Here is a 24,114-nt window from a genome sequence, read left to right on the forward strand (position 1 = left end):
TAAAACTATCAAATACAGAAACGACTAAAACGTGACTAAAACTATCACATATAGAAATGACTAAAACTTGACTAACACTATCACATATAGAAATGACTAAAATGTGACTAAAACTATTACATATAGAAACGACTAAAACTATCACATATAGAAACGACTAAAACGTGACTAACACTATCACATATAGAAGTGACTAAAACGTGACTAAAACTATCACATATGAAACGACTAAAACGTGACTAAAACTAATAGGCGTTTTAGTCCAAAAGACTAAAACTAAGACTAAATCTAGACTGGCTGCCAAAAACAACACAGCTCGACATGCCGGAAATAGTGTTTCAGAGAGTTATGAATTTCAAAATGTTCACCACACATCATGTGAAGGTGTTAAAAGCCTGGTTGGAGACATCAATTTCTAAATGTTTTAAGTTTAAAACTCTGAATATAATTATTATTTCTGTCTGTTAAATTAAGGTTCAAATGAATTAGCAAATTACAGATTTTAGCCCACTTGCCCACAGCCCCACTCTGAGGCAGTATACTTATTTACATGTGTGTGGCTCTCTGATTTGCAGTGGTTTCTGTGACTAGGGTGCATGTTCTCATATTAAGTGTGTCGTCAGACCATACTTGTCTATCTCGATGCCCAGGGGATTGCTAGGTCGCAGGGAGAGGGGGGAGATGCCTTTGTTGCGGCCGGTCCTCATGTCATAGTAGTTCATCTCATCCACCCACACAGCAGACTGGTCCAGGATACCTGCAGGATAGACCAGGACATGTGAGACATACATCACTTAGATGTACATCATGTCCCAGGTGTATACTGGCACACACAGTGCCCTGCAAATGCATACATGCAAACATTCTGCTTAAATACAACACATTCTATTTAGGGAAAAGCTTGTGGTTTGACACTAACGTTTCATATTTAGCATTTATTCAATGCTATCGGACTCAGTGCGTGCTGAGAGAGCCACGATACGGGCAGCAGAAAGAAAATGGAGGAAATCAAAACACCCTGATGACCTGCTTTCCTATCACTCTCTTCTCTCCACCTTCACTGCCTCTATCTCTGCAGCCAAACGATCTTTCTATCAGACTAAAATTCAATCCTCTTTCTCTAACCCCAAAAAACTTTTCTCTATCTTCTCTAACCTCCTTGATCCCCCCACCCCCCCTCCTCCTTCCTCCCTTCTACCAATTCACTTTGTCAACTACTTCACAAAAAAGGTAGATGACATTCGCTCTTCTTTCTCAACCCCACCTCCTGTTCTCACCACTCCACCAACCACACATTCAGCTCCTTCTCTATCCTCTTTCTCCCCTCTATCTCAGGATCAAGTTCTTTCCCTAATAACCTCTGCCCGCCCCACCTCCTGCCCCCTTGACCCTATCCCCTCTCACCTTCTTCAGTCAATTGCTTCTGATCTTCTTCCTTTCCTCACCCACCTCATTAACACATCTCTGTCATCTGGTTGCTTTCCGGACTCTCTTAAAGAGGCCAGAGTGACCCCCCTCCTTAAAAAACCCACCCTTGACCCGTCTGAAGTAAATAACTACAGACCTGTCTCTCTTCTTCCTTTTCTCTCCAAAACTCTGGAGCGCGCTATCTTTAATCAACTCTCCTCCTACCTTCACCGGAACAACCTTCTTGATCCTCTTCAGTCTGGTTTTAAAGCAGGTCACTCGACCGAAACTGCACTTCTTGCTGTCACTGAGCAACTCCACACTGCCAGGGCTGCCTCTCTCTCCTCTGTGCTCATCCTCTTGGACCTTTCTGCAGCGTTTGACACAGTTAACCACCAGATCCTTACTTCCTCCCTTCAAGAACTAGGTGTCTCAGGCTCTGCACTTACCCTACTCTCGTCCTATCTTCAAAACCGAACATACAGAGTAACCTGGAGAGGATCCGTGTCGGAACCCTGTCCTCTAGCTACTGGGGTCCCTCAGGGTCCTGTCTTGGGCCCTCTCCTCTTCTCTCTATACACCAACTCTCTTGGTTCGGTTATTCGCTCTCATGGTTTTTCCTATCACAGCTACGCCGATGACACCCAACTCATTCTCTCTTTTCCCAGCTCCGACACACAGGTAGCAGAACGGATCACCGCTTGTCTGACTGACATCTCTCAGTGGATGTCTGACCATCACCTGAAACTCAATCTCGACAAGACTGAATTTCTTTTTCTCCCAGGAAAGGGCTCTCCCACCACAGATCTAACCATCACCCTCGACAACTCTGTGGTAACTCCTTCTCACACCGCAAGGAACCTGGGTGTGACACTTGACGACCATCTCTCCCTCACTGCCAACATTGCTGCAACAGCTAGATCTTGCAGATACATGTTGCACAACATCCGAAGGATTCGGCCTCTCCTAACCCAGAAGGCGGCACAGGTTCTGGTCCAGGCTCTTGTCATCTCACGCTTGGATTACTGCAACTCCCTCCTGGCTGGTCTTCCTGCATGCGCCATACGACCTCTGCAACTCATCCAGAATGCGGCAGCTCGACTGGTCTTCAATTTACCAAAATTCTCCCACACTACACCGCTCCTCCGCTCCCTTCACTGGCTTCCTGTAGCTGCTCGCATCCGCTTCAAGACTCTAGTGCTTGCGTTCCATGCTACAAACGGATCCGGTCCAGCCTACATCCAGGACATGATCAAAACCTACACCCCAGCCCGCCCACTCCGCTCTGCATCGACAAACCGGCTTGCTGCTCCCTCACTGAGAGGATCACAGAGGCACTCGCAGAACTCGAGACTGTTCACTGTCCTCGCTCCCAAATGGTGGAACGATCTCCCCATCGACATCCGGACAGCTGAAAGCCTCCACATCTTCCGACGCCGACTAAAAACACATTTGTTCCGACTCTACCTCGACTAAGACGACAAAAAAAAATAAAAAAAAAAAATATATATATATTGCACTTATGACTAGCACTTCATAGTTTGTTCTACTTGAAGCTCTTACTTACTTCTAGCTCTTATTTGTACCCAAATGTTTAAATGCACTTTTGTAAGTCGCTTTGGATAAAAGCGTCTGCTAAATGACATGTAATGTAATGTAATGCTATACTATTTAAGGCTTATTATTAATTCACTTGGCGATGTGCAGTTGTCGGCCAAGTCCAAAATGTCGGGTTTTATGATGTAAAAAAAAATTAGATCACAATAAAAAACGTTTTCCACCTTTAATGTAACCTGTAGTATTTGAACTGAAAAACAAACACATCTACAAAACTACAAATGTACAATAAGCTGTTTGCATGAGTAAGGATCACAACAAGTACAACAAAATGAAGCATCTCTCATACCCGGCTAATGAAAAAGAGATGACTTAAATTTAAAGTGTGTACACTTAGAAGCTAATTCTTTGTTGAAGCAACTTTGATTAAGTGAAAGCATTCTGCTTGGGTACACACCTGTCATCAACTGAAGAGACTCTGATTAACCCCAAATACAGTTCAGCTGTCCAAGTAAGAGTTTCCTGACATCTACTACATTGCCTGCTACAGCAAAGGCCATGGTTCACGGAGGGGTGAAAAAACAATTCCACAGCATTGGATAAACGACGGAACACAGTGAAGACAGACATCAAAAAGTTGAGGAAAATTTGTGACAATAGTGACATTGCAAGAACTGGATATCCCTCCAAAACTGATGAAAGGATGAGATGAAAACTGGTCTGGGAGGCTGCCAACACTGAAGGAGCTGCAGGATTTTTGGCAAATACTGATTGTGTAGGTGACAACAATCTCCTGCATGTGTGATAGTCACATCGCAGGACATGTCACACACCACACTGAAGAAGAGCGATAAACAAGAGGGAGAGTCTGTGGCCACATCCAGACGGAAAAGGCATGAAACATAAACAAGCTTTTTATTTGCCATTTTCAAAAAGACTAACGTTACACCAAACACCGAGAAAGGACTCACACTATGTGTGTATATCCAACAATTAAATAATAAATAAATAAAGGTTCTCTCATTCTCTCACATTTCAGAGAACTGTAACATGCTTTGAGCTAAGCATGGTTCAGTCTAAACTTGGTGATCTTTAGTGTTTAGTGAGCAAATCCTGGTGAGTGAACTATAATCAGACTTTGGAACATCTACCTCTTTCCGTTATGACTCAGTTGGAAAAGGTCTGTTTGTGTTAATCTTGCTGCCCGTGTGTGTGTTTGTGAGAGGCTGGGACAGAGACACACACAGATCTCTCCTCATTGAAACAGCAAAAATCCATCACAGACAAACAGCTAAATTTTTTTCCAAAAATACCATTAGCAGCACCATTAATGTCAGCACTTATCGATATTATGGTACTTCAATATTTTTCCTTGGGGCCCATTTAGTACCGGGTTTCGTATCCATTCCTAGTTACCAGATGACAGCTTAAGTAGTGAGGGACATGGCCAAGACGGTGTTTGGTGGTGGAACACTAAAGTGCAGGAGAGTATCCAAAGAGGAAGAGGATGGCAAAGAGAAAGTGTCAGCCAGGTGCATCAGGAAGTAAAGAGGATTAGTAAGGAGAGATGAGGGCAGCTATCAAGAGGATGAAGAGTGGGAAGGCAGTTGGTCCAGATGACATATATGTGGAGGTATGGAGATGTCTAGGAGAGAAAGCAGTGGACTTTTTGATGAGAATGTTTAACACAACCTTGGAGGGCAAGAATATTACTGAGGAACAGAGAAGTATAGTGGTACCAAGTTTCAAGAATCAGTCACACTGTGAAGATGTGCTGCAGAGTTGTTGAAACTTGGTTAAAAAAAGAAGTGAAGATCAGCAAGCAACAGTATGGGTTCCCTCGTAGTTGGTGTAAATATCCCATGGACGTTGAGGTAATACTTAATGGTGATCAGTTGTGTTGTTGTCTGTTGTCTGTTGTCTGTCACGTTCAATGTTGTCATTTGTTGTCGCACCAGTACGACAGCCAACGGGCACAGCCCACATTTCCCTTTTTGACATGTGCAGTTAATAATTATTATTGTAATATAAAATAATATAGGCAATGTAGACCATTTTTATTTGCATTTACAAGTACTTGTGTCTCCAATTCTTCATAATTATTTGTCTCCTGAGTCTTACCAATTCTCTCTGGTCTGAGCAGTTTAAATGACACCGTGGAGGTGCCAAGACCCCCTGACTTGGTGGTGACAACGATCTCTCCCTTGTCATCTTTGGCAGGACCCACACGGCACACTATCTTACTGGCTGACATCCATTCAGCTGTCAGCAGGCAGTTATGGCCACAGATCGACAGGCCTGACAAAAGAGAGGGGAAAGGGCTGTTACAGCACAATTAAACACACTGCAGCACAGACAGACAAGAAGTGCGCACTCACAATGAGTATCTCATAGCAAGCTCATCAAAATTGTCACCAGAGCTAAAAGTTGAAGCAGTATTGAAGAGTATTTGGACATTACACAAGAGACATAGGGATTAGTCTGACAGATTATATTAGATAAGAATTTCTTTGTTGTCTGTACACCAATTCACACCGTTATATAAATTCGCTGAATAAAAATAGCAAATAATAAATAAATTCATGTACAGTATAACACTGTGCAAGTCTCAGGGCACCACCAGGTTCGACGCCTTTATGTAAAATTAATTGGCATTTGGATTGGAATGATGTGACTGAAGGTTAGTCAAGCTGCCAATGAGTTTAACTCATACAACATGAGTATGAAACGCATGTAATGTATGTAACAAGAGGAATGAAAGTTGGTAGGCGCAAGATAGAATACCTGTGTGTGAATGACAGTAAGACAGGTGGTATGGTGAAGATGCAAGGAGTAGAGGCAGTGAAAGTGGAGGGGTTTAAACACCTGGGGTCAACCATCCAAAGCAATGGACCATGCACAAGAGAGGTAAAGAGGAGAGTGCAGGCAGGGTAGAGTGGATGGAGACGAGTGTCAGGGGTGATGTGTGACAGAAGGACAGCAGCAAAAGTCAAAGAGAAGACAGGAGATTAAAGAGCTGAAGATGCTGAGATTTTCATTAGTAATGACCAGGATGGACAGGATTAGAAATTAACATATTCGAGGGACAGTAAGAGATGGACAGGAGAGGACATATAGTGATTATATTGGACAAAGGATGTTAACTATGGAGCTGTGGGGCAGGAGAAAATAGGAAGACCACAGAGAAAGATCATGGGTTTTGTGAAGGTAGACATGAGGAGAGTTGGTGTAACAGAAGAGGACACAAAGGATAGGACAAGCTCAGAATCAGAATCAACTGTATTGGCCAAATTTGTGCACACAAACAAGGACTTTGACTTGGTTCCACTTTTCTCTCTATTACAACAAACAAATATATAAACAGAAGAGATATAAGGTATAAATATAACAAGTACAAGTTATTGAGAATAACCAGAATGTACAAGTGAGCATAGTGCAGAGACGACATTAATTGTTCATATGAGAGACCGCTTGGGGGAAGAAACCGTCTGTTTGCAGACAGTGTGTTTGTAAACTGTTTGTAAACAGTTTGGGTCTGCAGAGATGGTCAGCACCTATGATCTTCTCTGCAGACCTGATTGTCCGTTGCAGTCTGATTTTGTCCTGTTTCGTGGCTGAGCAAAACCACACAGTGATGGAAGTGCACAGGACAGACTGAACAATGACACGTTGAACTTCCTGAGTTGCCTGAGGAAGTACAGTCTCTGCTGGGCCTTCTTCCTGACAGTGTCAGCATTACGGCTGTAAAGTCCTAGTCGACTGTTCGATGTATTAGTCGATAAATTCTGGCTCGATCAAAATTCTGATTGGTCGATTTTTTGCCTGCTTGTACAGGGCTCAGTCCCACTGCTGTTGGCCTCCTTGGTCTAGCGCAGCTTCTTTAATTTTGGTGTGAACCATGGTTTATTGTTACTGAATGCACTAAATGTCTTGGTTGGCACACAGTTCCTCACAAAAACTGTTGAAAAAAGACACTCCAGTCAGTGCAGTCAAAGCAGGCTTGTAGCTTCTGCTTTGACTCCTGTGTCCACTTCTTCACAGTTCTTATCATAGACTTAGAGGTTTTTTTATTTCTGTCTGTAGATAGGTATGAGGTAAAGCAGACAGTGATCAGAGAGTCCAACAGTGCAATAAGCATCCTTTAAAAGAGTGTAGCAGTGGTCCAGTGTGTTGGTGTCCCTGGTTAGTCATTTAATATGCTGCCTGTATTTGGGGAGTTTGTGGATCAGGTTTGCACTGTTAAAATCCCCAAGAATATTGATGAAGGAGTCTGGGTGTTTTCTTTCCATAGCCATTATCTGGTCAGCTAGCAGTTGTTGAGCCTCCAATACACAGGCTTGAGGTGGGATGTAAACTCCGACCAGAATGAATGAGGAAATTTCCCATGGTGAATAAAAGGGTTTGCAGTTTATGGAAAGGAAATCCAGATTAGGGCCACATGACTTTTCCAACACTGTGACACCCATCTTTGTTTGTGTAGAAGCATATTCCACCTCCACCCTTTTTACCTGTAAGATCCGGGCTGCGGTACGCTCGGAACAGCCAGAAGCCCGATATCCTAAGTGTGCAGCCCGGTATGTGTTCACTGAGCCACGTTTCAGTGAAACAGGAGGTGGTGGAACATGCAAAGGCCGAGTTTTTTTTTACTAGCAGCAGCTCATCTATTTTAATTCCCAAGGAGCAGATGTTCGTCAGGTGTAGGGATGGGAGTGGGGCGCGCAGTCCCCACTGGTGCAGCTTCACGAGTGCTAAATTTAATAATGCTGCCTAACCTCTTTTTGTTCACCATGTTGAGGTTGCCAAACCAACAGATTCCTGCAAATTGTCAACATTAAAATCAATCACCTAACTCCTAAAGAAAAAATCAGTTAGTCATCCGAAATTGTGCTGCAGAATGTTTTAAGTAACATCCTGCATCCTGCAAGCGTCTTACTGAGGCCTGATACACAGCTGCAAGTAACTAACTCAGTCAATTATTTATCCTCTTTAATAATTAGGAATAACAACAACAACAACAATAATAGAAGTAGTAAAAGTAATAAAAATTAATTTTATATAATTGAAAGCCTGATTAGTTACCTTTACAAAGTACACATTGTGCATTTATGGAATGAACAACACAGCTAAACTTAAAATGTCAAAATCCCCTGCAATATTCTCCTGCTGGTATTCACTCTTGTTTTGAGCTACAAGTGCTGTCAGGAGTAAAGGAGACATATTATACCCTATTTCCCCAAGTTAAAATAATTCCTTCACAATAATAAAAATGTGTGTGTTTGTATAATTTTGCATAATATGTCCCCTTTAAAGCAGGAGAATACTCCCATAGGATATCAGACTTTGATTGGATTTCTTGATAGTAGTAGTGCAGACTGACACAGAATATTCACACAATTTCTATATAGAATGCTGTCAAAACTCAGCTATTGAATGAAATTATTAAGACCTGTTACTCTAATAAAATGTAAATATTGGAAGACAAAAAATGTGTATTTAGAAGAAACTAAATAAAAATGTTTAAAAGAAAATTATATAAGTTGACCTTTCCATTTACAGTATAGTACACTACAGGAAGCGTGTATGCAATTTGAAAACATCAAATATTTCAGAAAAACAGCTTCTATAGTTTAAAGTGTTAGATATTTAGTGTGACCTACCCTTTCAATGTAACAATAGTATGACTCTGGTTTTCTTGTCGTACAACTGTAGTACAACCCTTATTGTTTTTAGGATCATATAGTTGCGAGATTATATAGCGTGGGTTGGGGAACAGATTAAATAAACTCTCTATCTTGTCTGGGTTTGCCTTCTCTAAATTAGGGAGGTGTGTTCTGACATAATTCCTAATCTGAAGATCTGAAAAACTGATTCCTTGGTAAATTAAACCTTTCTTGGAGTTGCTGGAAAGAGGCAAAATCCCCTCTATGTATAGATTACCAACAATACAAATCCCCAATCGTCTTCAGAAGGAAAAGGCCTCATCCAAAGCTGAGGGAGTGAAAGAGGGGTTTTCAGTTATAAGTAGCAGAAATGAAACTGCCTTAAGTTTGAAATGATTCCTTAGTTGTTTCCAAATCTTAATTAAAGCATAAATTACAGGGTTATGTTGAAAACAAGATCTATTAACTGGCACGGGAGGTACAACAGCTCTAATAGAATAAGGTAGACAGTCTTCCCGTTCCATCTCTAGCCCATCATTGGGTTGTCATCTAACCAATATACCATAGAGTGTAACCCAGTGGCCCAGTAATATAAAGTAAAATTAGGCAGCGCCAGCCCCCCATTAGTTTTGTGTTTAGTACAACCCTTATTAATAGGGGTGTAACGGTACACAAGTCCTGTTCAGTACATATAATTTAATAAGAAAAGAAGTACAGGGACAGTAGGGAAGTGTAAAACACCAAAAGAATGAATAAGGATAATTTTATTCCCCACAAGAATGAGTGCTCCTCCAAGACAGTGAAGAGAAATGCGCTTATATTAATATTATAATTGTTAATATTAATTACCAATGAGGTCAACTGGGCCTGTGCCCAGGTTTTCTCCACGGATGGTGACTTTGGTCCAGGCAGCACCCTCTTTCGGTGAAATGCCTGTGACTAGTGGAGGTTGACGGGAACGAGACATGGTGGCCTGAGGCGAACCCTGGATCTGTGGATCTGGAGAGAAAGGCATACATAAGTGGAGAAACACTTGACGGCTCTGAAACTGTTTTGCATCTTGTGCATCTGCAATATCATAGCACATGATTTCCGAAAATATACTATATACTATACTACGTTGATATCAGCGCGATAGAAACTGTTGAGAAATATTGAGATGATTTGTCTCATGAACACAGGAGCTCAGCTTCGCTGCTGAGACACAAATAGATCGCTGCCGTTGTTGCAGGCGAGTGCATCTGCAGTTATAAAACAAATCAATGATTATTAGACTAAAACATTGACATATGACAATTCTGATATGATCATATACTCAAAACAGATGGAGCAACATAATGAAGACAAGTTAGCTTAAGTTTTTATATGATATGTTTGGAGTTGAGCTGTGATATGAAAACTGTTGCTGGCAAACTTTGCATTTGACTTTTTTATCAACATCTATTTTTGTAAAATGCTGCCACACTGTGACGTCTGTGACATATTAGAGTACGACTGAATGTAGCTCAACATGAAATAAAACCACCACACGTTCTTTAATCTGTCTGTCTCTAGTGGGTTGGGCTAATCCAAAATACAGAAAACAAGGGGGGTGTTCTCTGAAGACACGCTGTTACCTGTGAAACACGGGTGCTCTGAAAACACCCCCATTAGCACTTGGTACATTCCTCCAGATGAAATCAAATTAACCATAGAATGTATGAAATTAACATGGCAAAAAATCGATTTATCAGAATGTGAGTCGAACCAGAACGTATCGACTAGTCGACCAGGACTTTACAGCCCTACTAGTTTAGTCTAGAATCCTTTGTCATAACTCATTTGATTTTTTTATCCCATTTCAATTGTCTCCCATGGTGTCATGAGTGGTAAATGGTGTCCATCATGTCCATCATGCACAAACATGCACGCCTGCTTGAGCAGGGGTGCATGTTTCCTCTTCACCAGAGGAAACATGACGCAGCCTAAGATGACTGACCTAATCACACAGGCTGGGTGGGACATCATCTATCTATAAATTCCAGGAATGTCTGTCTATCTGTGTGTGTGTGTGTTATTTGCATATGAATGAATGAATGACTTTACTCCTCCCACAGGGGGGAAACACAAAGAGGTGGAGAAATGTGCAAGTGTAAATACAAATGTAAGAACAAGAATGAGAACAGAATAAAATAAAATACAATATAGTAAAAAAAATTACAAAAAAAATTACACTCTAATATAGAGTAAGTAATAAAAATAAGATAAGAATGCACAATATCCAAAAATGTACACAGTGTAGAAAAAGACTAAACCGAGATGTTCACTCAGTACAGAAGAAAACAAAATCCTGAATATAAACACTGAAGTTTACAACCATAATCAGAGGTAAGTAGGAAAGTGAGTGGACATTTAAGACAAGGAGTTAAATATCCAAACAGCTAACAGCAGCTAACTTTGTACTTTTAAACTCAGAAAAAACTGAGGTCATTATACTCGGCCCTAAACACCTCAGAGAAAAACTTTCTGGTCACATTGTCACTTTAGATTAAGGGTCCACCAATACATCAGCCGGCCAACATACCGGCCTGATATTTACGTGTATCATCGGCCGATTCACGGGTGCGTTCGCCGATCTATTGTGCTACATGAATCCTGCGCATTCATTGGGTACTCATACTGGGTTGAGATGCTGGAGAGCACTGAAGCGCGTGCATTGCCCCTCCCTCCATGGCAGGGAGCAGCTGGGAGTTTTGCAAGCCTGACTACAACTACTCTCCATGAGAGAACGGTGTTTTCAACTTTCAATGTGTTTTTAACTGTCTAACTTAGCTGTATTATTGCATTACACTTCAATATGGAAAGTGTGGTGCTGCATGCAAACAAGTTCAAAGGATCCCACACTGGTAAAACAACATCCCCAAGCCAAAGGTAACGTTAGCCTACTCTTGTCAAGAATTTGATATTTTCTCTTGTTTTTTTTTACTTGTCTTTTACTGGAAAAAAGTACTGCAGCAATTTGAGACCTGCTTCAAAAGCGCTGTACAAAATACACATTTTATAATATATTATTATTATAATATTATTTCTTATTTTAATTTAATTTTACTTCTTGTTGCACTATTATTATACATGATGTAATTACAACTCTCAGGTTTTAGAAGAGTTTATTCAATTATTGTCACCCATACCAGGTAGGCAATAAAAAAGTTCTACTGGATTCACTCTGTGTTAGCCTTCTTTCCTGTTTCACAAAGGTTTTTAAGCAGTGCCTGACCAAGCCATGATAGCAATGATTTTACATCCAAGTGAGTTTGCGGTTCTTTAGTATTAGAAGAAAAAAAGCTCTTATATTACTTTTATGGTATCGGTACGGTATCGGCCAATACTGCACAGCCAGGTATCGGGAGCCAAAAAATGGTAGCGGAACCATTGTTAAAATCCTCCTAGTCGCTGCAAACGAGCCGATCGAAATATCTCCTCACTGACACTCTCGTCAGCCACGCTGTTTCAGACCAAAACCACACCCCCAGAACGTGGACTGTGTTGTGATTGGCCAGCCAACGAGAGCTTTCCCACTGTCCTGTGATTGGCCAGGTATCTGGAAGTGATGTAATTGGTAGGCCAGCTCTCAGATACACAGCTCCCCCTCCGGCACGGTGGATGCACTGCATCTCACCAGCTACAACGAGAGTAGTTCTTCTTCTTCTGCGGTTTAATGTACACAACCGGATGTGCCCAGACTAGTGCCCGCACCAGGAGGCGCTACGGTGGTGAGCGTGGTGAGGTTTACTGATGACATCATCAACATACGGAAGTGCCGTTCTGCTTTGCAGAGTCCAGCAGTGGCTGAACTGTTTGTTCTGAAACCTTAGGGTTTGAGGTAGTGAGGTAAGTGAGGTAATGACACAGATACACACAAAAAAGCAGCGACTGCGCGTCCGTGTGCCATGGCTACAGAATACGACACATTTATCACATTTAACCGCCACCCAGAAGTACACAAACAACGGCAGGAAGCTAACGCTAGTAACATGAGGAGCACTGCCTCATGCTGTCAATCATCTGTGACATCACTGAAAATCGCCGACACTTCCTTGAGAGGGGCGGTAACGTATTGTGTCACTTCCTGTGCTTCCACTGGTGTTCCGCTGTGTGTCTCCTGCCCTCTCTGCAGTTTTATATCTACTGGAACTATCGTTTCACTGAACAAACACTCGTTTTATTACTAATACTAGTACTAAGACTAATACTTTCACCCGCTACGTTTTCGTAAACTCTATCGTTTACGTAGATCACATACGGTGTTTCTTTCTAGCTAACTTTGCTAGCGTAAAGTTAGCTTAGCAGCGATGGCTTCTCTCTCTCCCTCTCCTTCTCCTGCTCTGTCCTGTGTTGTGTGCCAAATGTTTAGTTACTCCTCTGTCTCCTTTAGTGATAAAAGTACTTGTAAAAAATGTAGCTTGCTGGCTAGGGTGGAGGCGAGGCTTAGTGAAGTAGAAACCCGGCTCCGCACCATAGAAGCTAAATCAGTTAGCCAGTCCCCTCTAGTCGGTGCGGACCACATAGCATTAGCTCCCCCAGCAGCTCCCGTGCAGCCGGGAGACAAACAGGGCAGCTGGGTGACTGTCCGCAGTAAGAGGCGTAGTGTTAAGCCTAAGAGTCCTGTCCACCACCAACCTGTTCACACCTCAAACAAGTTTTCCCCCCTCAGCACCACACAGACTGAGAAACCAACTCTGGTAAGTGGTGACTCCATCCTGAGGAACGTGAAAATAGCGACGCCAGCGACCACAGTCCGGTGTTTTCCCGGGGCCAGAGCGGGCGACATAGAGTCTTATCTGAAACTGCTGGCTACAGATAATCGTAAATTCAGTAAAGTTATTATTCACGTCGGCAGTAATGACACCCGATTACGCCAATCGGAGGTCACTAAAGTTAATGTTAAGTCTGTGTGTAGGTACGCACAATCTATGTCTGACAACGTAATCTTCTCTGGTCCTTTGCCCAATGTAACCAGTGATGACATGTATAGCCGCATGTCGTCATTCAATCGCTGGCTGTCGAGGTGGTGTCCAGAAAACAACATTGGGTTTTTAGATAACTGGCAAAACTTCTGGGGGAAACCTGGTCTCATGAGGAGAGACGGCGTCCATCCCACTTTGGATGGAGCAGCTCTCTTATCTAGCAGCTTAGGGCATTTTATTAGAAACCCATGACAATCCAGAGTTGAGACCAGGACACAGAGTTGCAGTCTTTCATGCTTCTCTGTGCTTCTTTTCGAGCAGTCACCTATTAAAACCCCATAGAGACTGTGTCTGCCCCTCGACCTACTAAAGTAAAAACTAAAGTAAATAAAGTAAATAAACCAATAACAAACAGAAGAGGAGTTAGACATTCTAACTTAATAAAGATTAATACCAACAATAAAATAGAGTCAAATAATACCACTTTCAAATGTGGACTATTAAATATAAGGTCTCTCTCCTCAAAATCTGTTTTAATAAATGATCTTATCTCCGACAATTGTATTGATTTATTCTGTGTAACTGAAACTTGGTTACATGAAGACGATTACGTCAGTCTAAATGAATCAACTCCACCCACTCATGCTAATACCCATATTCCTAGAAGCTCAGGCCGAGGAGGAGGAGTAGCAGCCATTTTTAATACTAGATTATTAATCAATCCCAAGCCCAAACCAGGATATTCATCGTTCGAAAGCCTTATTCTTAATCTATCTTATCCTAGTTGTAAATCACAGAAACCAATTATAATAGTCACAGTTTATCGTCCACCTGCACCTTATTCAGAGTTTCTATCAGAGTTCTCTGAGTTCTTATGTGAGTTGGTGCTTAAAACAGATCAAATCATAATTGTAGGGGATTTCAACATCCATGTAGATGTTGACCGTGATAGTCTTAGCTGCGCATTTAACTCGCTGTTGGAATCAATAGGTTTTATTCAGCACGTTAATAAACCAACTCATTGCCTTAATCACACCCTCGACCTTGTTTTAACTTATGGTATTGATATTGATAATTTAAACATAGTTCCTCAAAACCCTCTCCTTACTGATCATTATTTACTCACATTTAACTGTTCAATAATGAACTACAATAACATAAATAAGAAATACAGCTACAGCCGGTGCCTGTCTGATAATAATATTAATACATTCAAAGAGACAGTGCAACCTTTATTTAACTCGGTGCCATATGTCAGTACATCTGAAGGTACCTTTTGTGATTTTACTCCCGCCCTCATAGATAACCTTGTTGATAGTACAGCAGCCTCACTGCGTACTACATTAGATCGTGTTGCCCCTCTGAAAAAGAAAGTGGTGAATCAGATGAGACGAGCACCATGGTTTAACTCCAATACTCGTGCTCTTAAACAGACGTTACGTAGATTAGAAAGAAAATGGCGTTCCAGTAACCTAGAGGAACTTCATATAGCCTGGAAAGATGGTTTTGTAGCTTACAAAAAAGCCCTACACAAAGCTAGAGTTGCCTATTATTCTTCTCTAATTGAAGAAAATAAGAATAATCATAGATTTCTTTTCAGCACTGTAGCCAGGCTGACACAGAGCCACAGCTCCACTGAACCATCTATTCCTTTAACACTGAGCAGTGATGACTTTATGAACTTTTTTGTGAATAAAATAACATCAATTAGAGAAAAAATTGATCATCTCCTCCCTCATATTGGGACTGACTCATCTTCTAGTACAAGAGCTTTAGAAGCACCAGGTGCACAGTTAGACAGTTTCTCCCCTATAGATCTCCCTGAGTTAACATCATTAGTTTCATCATCTAAGCCATCAACCTGTCAGTTAGATCCTATCCCCACCAAACTGTTTAAAGATGTGTTTCCTTTAATTAACAACTCTATATTAACTCAAATTAATCTATCCTTATTAACTGGATATGTGCCCCAAACGTTTAAAGTAGCAGTTATTAAACCCCTTCTAAAAAAAGCGACCCTTGACCCAGATATTTTAGCTAATTACCGACCGATATCTAATCTTCCCTTTGTCTCTAAAATCTTAGAAAAGGCTGTTGCCAATCAATTATGTGAATATCTGCGCATTAATGGCCTGTTTGAAGATTTTCAGTCAGGTTTTAGATTAAACCATAGCACAGAAACAGCACTAGTTAAAGTTAGTAATGATCTTCTCTTGGCGTCAGATAATGGTCTAGTTTCTTTACTTGTCCTGTTAGATCTTAGTGCTGCATTTGACACCATTGATCATGATATTCTACTGCAGAGATTGGAGCAGACTCTTGGTATCACAGGTGCTGCCCTCTGCTGGTTTAAATCATACTTATCTGATAGATTCCAGTTTGTTCACGTTAATGATAAAGCCTCATTACAAACACAAGTTAATTGTGGAGTTCCACAAGGCTCAGTGCTTGGGCCTATACATTTTACCTTATATATGCTTCCTCTAGGGAACATTATTAGAAAGCATAACATACACTTTCATTGTTATGCAGATGACACACAGCTATATCTATCGATGAGGCCGGATGAAATAAATCAGGTTGTTCAACTCCAGGAATGTCTCAGAGACATTAAGTCCTGGATGACCTGTAACTTTCTACTTTTAAACGCAGATAAAACTGAGGTCATTATACTCGGCCCTAAACACCTCAGAGAAAAACTTTCTGCCCACATTGTCACTTTAGATGACATCACCCTGGCTTCCAGTTCCACTGTGAGGAACCTTGGAGTTACTTTTGACCAGGAAATGTCATTTGATTCACACATAAAACTAATTTCCAGAACAGCCTTCTTCCACCTGCGGAACATTATGAAAATTAGAAACATTCTGTCTTTACAGGATGCTGAAAAACTAGTTCATGCTTTTGTTACATCTAGATTAGATTACTGTAACTCCTTATTAGCAGGATGTTCTAACAAGTCTGTTAGAATCCTTCAGTTAATTCAAAATGCTGCAGCACGAGTTCTGACAGGAACTAGAAAGAGAGACCATATAACTCCAGTGTTAGCTTCGCTACACTGGCTCCCCATACAGTTTAGAATTAAATTTAAAATCCTCCTCCTCACGTACAAAGCACTTAATGGTCAGGCCCCTTCATACCTGAAAGACCTAGTCTTACCCTATCATCCTAATAGACCACTTAGGTCACAAAATACAGGTTTACTTGTGGTTCCCAGAGTCTGTAAGAGTAGAATGGGAGGCAGAGCCTTTAGCTACCAGGCTCCTCTCCTGTGGAACCAGCTTCCAATGATAGTTCGGGAGGCGGACACTCTCTCTGTATTTAAAGTTAAACTTAAAACTTTCCTTTTTGATAAAGCTTATAGTTAGAGCTGGTTCAGGGAAACCTGAACCAGCTCTTAGTTATGCTGCTATAGAACTAAACTGCTGGGGGATTTTCCGGTGGTACACGCACATTCACTCTCTCACACTCAGCATTTGATTATGACTTTTTATATGTCATTAACCTTGTCTCTTTCTCTCCCTAGTTTGTGTCTTTTCTTCCTTCCCTCTCTCTCTCTCTCTGTATTCTCATCATGCAGGTTGCAGGATCAAGATCCAGTTTCCGAGGCTACGCTCATCGTCACCATTATTATTATTTTGTAAATTAAAAAGTCGATATCAGTAACTGTATGAACTTGTAACCTGATACAGTTGTTGTGTATCTGCTGCTGGTCTCCCTCTCTCTCTTCTGTCTCTCCCTCATCTCCCTCTTGTCCTTTCTCTCCCCCCATTTTCTGTCCCCCACCTCTCCACTATCCCCCATTTTTCCTTTCACCCCAACCGGTCGAGGCAGATGACCGCACATCTCTGAGCCTGGTTCTGTCAGAGATTTCTTCCTGTTAAGAGGGAGTTTTTTCTCTCCACTGATGCCTAGTGCTTGCTCATTGTGTGAACTGTTGGGGGTCTCTGCTCTCTTTGATGTTGTCTATGTACAGTGCCTTGAGATAATGTATGTTATGATTTGGCGCTATACAAATAAAATTGAATTGAATTGAATTGAATTGAATTAGGCAGCAGACAAAAAAGAAAGCAGCGCAGCTGGGACTCGACCAAAGGAAGACATTGGCTTTTGATACTGTAAGCTCCTCAATTGGTCCACAGCGACCTCACCAAGTTTGAAGGTGATCGCACGAAAACTCTAGGAGGAGTTAGTTCAAATACCATTGCTGCGGATTCGCCAAAATCGCCAAAAAATGGCCAGTCAACCCAAGATGGCGGATTTCCTGTTGGGTTTGGATCATGGTCATAATGTAATTTTGTCTTCATCCTGACCCACTACACATGTGTACCGAATTTCGTGCATGTGCGATATTTGTGTTGGTCATGGTGAATTTGGACAGGTGGCGCCGCACTTATTGGCCCCTCCCACATTCAATTTTCGACGCACATTCCCCGAACCTTTTTCAGACGTAAATTTACACCACGATTGATGCGGTCACAAAAATCTGTGAGTTTTGGGGTATGGGAAAGGCCTCAAAAATGCGATTCATTTGGGGGAATAATAAGAATAATAATAATAATCCTTCCAGTTTCAATAGGGTTCTTGCAACCTTGTTGCTCGAACCCTAATAATAATAATAATAATCCTTCCAGTTTCAATAGGGTTCATGCAACCTTGTTGCTCGAACCCTAATAAACCAATAGCATCACAAGCTTCATAGACATTCAAAATAAACAGTCAGTTCTTTGTTGATCGTTTAGTTTAGTACAAAAATGATTTTAACATCCAACACAAAAGCAGCTGAATAAACCAATAGCTTCTAGATAGAAGTCCCTCATTCACAATGAGAAGCAGACTAGACTACGCACTCTCATGTTCTCCATCGCCTTTCGCATGTTGTTGGCGTTGTCCCTCAGAATCACATGGACTTTGCTCAAAGGAATTTGCCAACATTTCCATTAGGGGAACTGCAATCGCATTGTTGTTGCGTTTATCATTGCACTGTGTGGCACGTAACTCGCATCCAGCCAGTGAGCTGTTAAACTTCAAAAAATTCAGAGCTCAAGATATCTGTAGTTAAATTTTTATTTTCTCTAATATGCGATTGTACACTTTACAATGCAATTCAGGTACAGCTGGCTCGGACAAATATTTTTGGCTTATCATGTCGTACCGTGGCTCCAGGTGGCTAATTAACAGCCCGAATTCCTTGGCCCCGGCAACCGACAGTGGTTGACCATCCATAACGATGACTGTCCCTCGGAACATTTACTGCGCAGGTATTGCAAGTATCCGTCAAGTTTGTTGGCTAAGGTTGTGTGAAAAAGTCCTAGATAATTGATCCTGTCACTTGCTTCATTTTGAAAACATGTGCTTCCGAACAGCGTGCTGTTAATTTGTTTCGGCAGGATCCGGCACCTCTTGGTTTTGGCCTGCCTGCCTTTCGGGACTTATGTGGGCCGACCCAGTACCTCTCGTATAGAAAAAAAAATTTATATATTAAGAAAAGTTTAAAATTAATCAACAAATAAAATTCACAGAATAAACCCCAAGAATTTCATGTTGTTTATTAAGATTTAATGTTTCATTTGTTTCATTTGATCGGAGGTCCGTTGACGCACTGAAAAGCTAAAAAAAAAAGACGCACTGAAAAGCTGGTGTCAACATTACTGTGGATGAACAGCTCTTTCCAACAAAGGCAAGATGCAGCTTCATCCATTACATCGTCAGCAAACCAGACATGGCATCAAGTTCTGGCTCGCCGCTGATGTCGATACTAAATGCATGGTTAATGGTGCACCACACCTGGGAAGAGACGAAACGCGGAGGCCAGTTCAGAGGCTCAGAGACAGTGTGGTGTGGGTTTAGGTGGAGTCTTACACAAGAAAGGGCAGGGACATCACTAAAGATAACTTTTTTTACTTCACTTGAGTTGGCAAAAACATTACCTGAAAAGTAGGGGCTTTTTATCTGTAATTTCAAGAGCGGATTCGATTTCTGTTCATCAATGAACACATTTTCTCACTTGCTTACATTTTGCTTCCTCATATTTACTATCACCTGTATTCATATTACACATCTATTTATTTTCACTATTGAAATTATATGCAAATTAATTATGAACGGTCAAAATGACCGCTATGGTATTTCTAGTAGGTACATCATTTCCGGTAGTTTGAGTGTTAATGATAAATTGATAAAAATTATAGAAGTGGTGGGGACAAAATTGTTGATCATAAATAGTGTTGGGGCCCCTGCAGTATCTGATGCCTATGGTCCCACCTGTGGTGATGTGGGCATTTAATAATTGTAAATTATTGTCATAACATTTAGTGCATCACAATGTGCATATTTTGCTCTGCATTTACAAAATATAATATATTGACTCATTGACCCTTCAGTATGTTGTTGTAATGTTTTTATAATTACAGTATCAAAAGTAATTTTCTGATATAAAAATGTACTTAAATATTAGGAGTAAAAATATTTAAACAAAGTGTGCAATTACAATTTTGAATATGACATTTATTGTGGCTTCTTAAAAGCATAATAGGTACAGGCGAACAACTTCAAACAACATTAAAATTAACCTTGTCATGAATAGTGACAAGCTCTCTCTCTCTCAACCTCCATGTGTCTGCTTGAATTTTTGAAACCTATTGTGTTTTACTTCAACTTGGAGACGAAATCTGCGATTTATCTGCATGAGCTCGCAGACAAAAAGTATTTTGGCCGAAATTTGGTGGCTCCCTATTAAAAATATTTTGATTTTATTGTTAAGAATTATGCAATTGTGTCCGACTGTCTGTCTGCCAACTTGAGTGGACATTTGACAAGTATATAAGATTTTCAAAAATTGCGTTTTAATTAACACCTTCACACATGTTGTGAGAGAGCTGCGGTGCCTTTAGGTGTAAGAGTGTCAGCCCGAAGCAGGAAATATCTCCCCTGCCCTTTCTGACCATGATCTATAAGCTAAGCAGGAAAGCTAACACAAGACAATTATCAGCATCAGTTATTGGTGAAACATAACCAGACTTTAACTTTCTCCACTGTGACATCACTGTATCATATCAAACATTATATGAGCAAGCCTGCTCATATAATAGAAGGGCATTACTATAGATCAGCCTTTCTCAAAGTGTGGTCCCCAGACCACTGGTGGTCCGTGAGCAACCCCTAGTGGTCCGTGAGGTGACAAGCAAGTAACATATCATCTATGTATAAATTCCAAGAACATCTGTCTGTCTGTGACTTTCATCTCTCTCGAACCGAGGAGCCGACTGATTTCAAATTTGACAGGTGTCGTGCTACGGGCACGAGTAAGTGCAGTTTGGCGTTGTTTGGAGAAGTAATACAAAAGATATCGGTAAAAGAAGCACACACTGGCTTTTGCCGCTCTCACCGCTCTACTGCAGCCACACCCCCTCTCACTCGCACAGCACTGAGAGTGAGACAAGGCACAATGAAGCTGAGGCAGATGACGAACACAGTGCCCCCAACCATAGACTGTTCCCCCCACTCCCCTCCGGGAGGCATTACAGGTCTCTGCACCTGAACCAGCCGGTTCAGAGGAAGCTTCTTTCCTGCAGCTGTCACCCTACTGAACTCAACCTCTGCATCCCAGTGACAACCAACCAACTGTTATGCAACCATGTAGTTCAATTTTCCATATTTATTGTATACCATTATGTCAGTATCAATATTTGCTTTCTACCATACATAAATAAAAAGGTCACTGAACTTTTACTGTGCAATAGTAACAATGAGCACTCAAACACACCAAACCAACAATAACTAAAAACACAAAAAAACAGATTTTGCACGGGCACTGCACCAGTGTTTTCAAATTTAAATGTGGGTTGTTTTCAATATAAAATCAACTATTTCATTTTAGGAGGTTGTAATTTTTAACTGTTTAAGTTGGCATATTGTTTGGGGCTATTTTGAGTTAGGTGGTCCTTGAGTGTTTTTTTATGGGTTAAGTGGTCCTTGGTCTGAAAAAGTTTGAGAAACACTGCTATAGATGCAATTTGTGTCATAGGTCTGAAATGTTTATGCTAATCAAAATGTCATCTGTAATTTTTCCGATTCGTACAAGCTCATATGTTGTGATCATGCATCTGATTTAGCGATCTCTCTCTCTTTCATTCTCTCCATGTATCTATATACATGTGTATATATCTATATACACATGTATATAGAAGCGTACTAAGTACATTGTCTCTATCGTAACTGTGACAGCTGACGTTAGCTTAAGCTAACCTCAGTAGCTTTCAAGCTGATTCGTCATACCGGAAGGGTTAACAGAAGCTGTCATTTGTGTTTTCTGTAATATTAAATGCTCCATTTCACGTATTTTAACGAACACTCCCGATATATGACGAATCTTGGGGGGAAGAAAACCCAAAAAAGAGACAACAGCGACTTACATGTTACAGCAGGACGACTGCCGCGACCATTTCCTGTATCATCTGACTACTTCCGGCTTTCCGCTCTCTTCTTCTTGTTTGAGGTGTCATGGAGGTTGGCAAACAACGATTTGGTGCGTTACCGCCACCACCTGGTATGGAGTGTGGATCAAAAATGTGGATTTAAATACTGCAAAATAAATAAATAAATAATAATATACATATATGTATATATGCAAACATATTAATACACATGCTTAGATACACATACATATATATGCACACACAAACAAAAACAAATACAACTTACATCCCAACCTATATCCTCTCAATCAGCTTTGTGGTTTTAAGAAAATCACATAATATTTTGTAACAGTCACAGTCGCAAAAGTCAATTCTTTTCCAATATGTCTCCACTTCAATGTCTTTCAACCTTTGAATCATAATTTCTCTTTCTCTTCGATGTCCATGACAACGAGCTAGTACATGCTGAACTATTTCTTCCTGCCCACAGTGATCACATCTGCCTGTATTATGTTTATTGATTCTGAATTATGTACTGTGTAACCCTGTATGACCAAATCTAATCCTTGATATGTACTGTACTGTAACCTCTCCCACTTTCCTTTGGATTTTGAAAAACCATCTTCCTTTTCTCTCCTCCTCCCATTGTTTTTGCCACCTCTCCTTTAGTTTTTGTTTAAAGGGGCCATATTATGCAAAATCAACTTTTTAACCATTTCAATACTTATATTTGGGACTCTGGAGGCCCTACCAGTCGCCAAAGTGTGGAAAAAGAATACTCAGTCATGTTTTCGTGGTTCCGCTTAGTGTAAGTATAGGCAATAAAACGCTCGATGTTGAATTCCCTGCACTTATGACGGCAGCATGCGCATTTCACCGCGAATGTAACCGCCCCACCAGTACGTTTACTTCGCGAGCTCCACCTTAGCTCCACCTTGTCCCTGCGAGAGTGCAGGCGAGGGAGGAAGAGCAGTATTATGTCAATGCGGAGGGACAAGTGTGCTGTTGGTGGCTGCACAGTGGAGCACAGTGTTTTACAGAGGATTTTATATATGAAGCTAACGTGCCGGATAAAGTCAGCAAACGTGTATTCGTGTGTTTGCACCACTTCACATCAGACTGCGGCCAGCGGTCGCCGTATTTAGTCAGGGGACGTATTTCACCGAGGTACAAACACACAATTTGTTCAGTACGTCCTCCATGACCGGAGCACAGACTCAGTCTGATACAATCACATAAAGCAGCTGTTTATGCTGTTTACACTCTCTGTGTCACCGCTGATCGCCAGCGGCGCGTGGCGAGCTGCCTAAACTGATCAGCGGTGCTGCACTCTCTGTGAAAATCAGTTAGGGGCATAGGGACAGCACCGCTGGTCAGCGGTGGGGAGGTCTCCGGAGCACAGTCTGTAGCAACATGCAGTCTATTCAGCTCGCCAGCCGCTGGCGATCAGCAGTTCTGTTCATAAGTGTTCGGCACTGTTCGGCTCGATCCTTATGTAGGACGTCTCTTCCTGTGACAGCACTCTCGCTGTTTTCTGCGCACGCTGCCATGTTGATATTGTCAGAGAACTAGTGGAGGGAGGGGGAGACGAATAGAGCTGTAAAGCGCTGTAAAGAGGACAAATCAGAAACCCCCTGGAAGAAGTGGGTGTGTGTTTGCCTGTGTCTCATTTGCATATAAAGGGACCATGCATGAAAACCGAGCGTTCTGAAAGGGGCGGGTTTAGCAGGTTTATTGAACTACTATGATGAACTACTATGATTCTTCATCCTTATGGTATTTTGACCAAAGCATGTCACTGGTATAGGGTATAATATGTCCCCTTTAATGATGCTCTTCATTTCCTTTTTGCTCAATTTGTGTTGCTAAATCTATGTTAGGGTGCCTTTGCCACCTTATCTACTATTTAGTTTCCTGTAACCCCTGTAATATGTGCTGGTATCCACTCAAGCGGATATCATGCATCACTGACTATATTTCAACTATTACTCTTACTGTCATGCTTCGTTGTCAATGTCATTTTATCGTAAAAAGTCCCACTCTTATTTTGAAGTTTTCTCGTCCCTTGTCTACATGGTCTTTATTTCCCCTCCTTGATTATCCCATCCTGTTTCACATGTGTCTAGT

General features: G+C 41.3%; 1 protein-coding gene across 2 annotated transcripts in view; it reads right to left on the minus strand.

The window, feature by feature from the left end:
* exoc2 (exocyst complex component 2) overlaps positions 1-22,047 on the minus strand; it is an 84,691-nt gene extending 62,644 nt beyond the window's left edge. For both annotated transcript variants that reach the window (XM_044044874.1, XM_044044873.1), the window contains exons 1-4: positions 21,985-22,047; positions 9,474-9,623; positions 5,086-5,262; positions 631-757 (exon numbers count right to left, since the gene is read on the minus strand). In XM_044044874.1, coding sequence (XP_043900809.1) covers positions 631-757; positions 5,086-5,262; positions 9,474-9,591 — 422 coding nt within the window. In that variant the 5' untranslated portion in view covers positions 9,592-9,623; positions 21,985-22,047. The remainder of the gene's footprint in view (positions 1-630; positions 758-5,085; positions 5,263-9,473; positions 9,624-21,984) is intronic.
* Between the last annotated feature and the right edge of the window lie 2,067 nt (positions 22,048-24,114).

The sequence above is a fragment of the Solea senegalensis genome, linkage group LG14 (genome assembly GCF_019176455.1).
Source record: "Solea senegalensis isolate Sse05_10M linkage group LG14, IFAPA_SoseM_1, whole genome shotgun sequence".
In the NCBI taxonomy this organism is placed as follows: domain Eukaryota; kingdom Metazoa; phylum Chordata; class Actinopteri; order Pleuronectiformes; family Soleidae; genus Solea; species Solea senegalensis.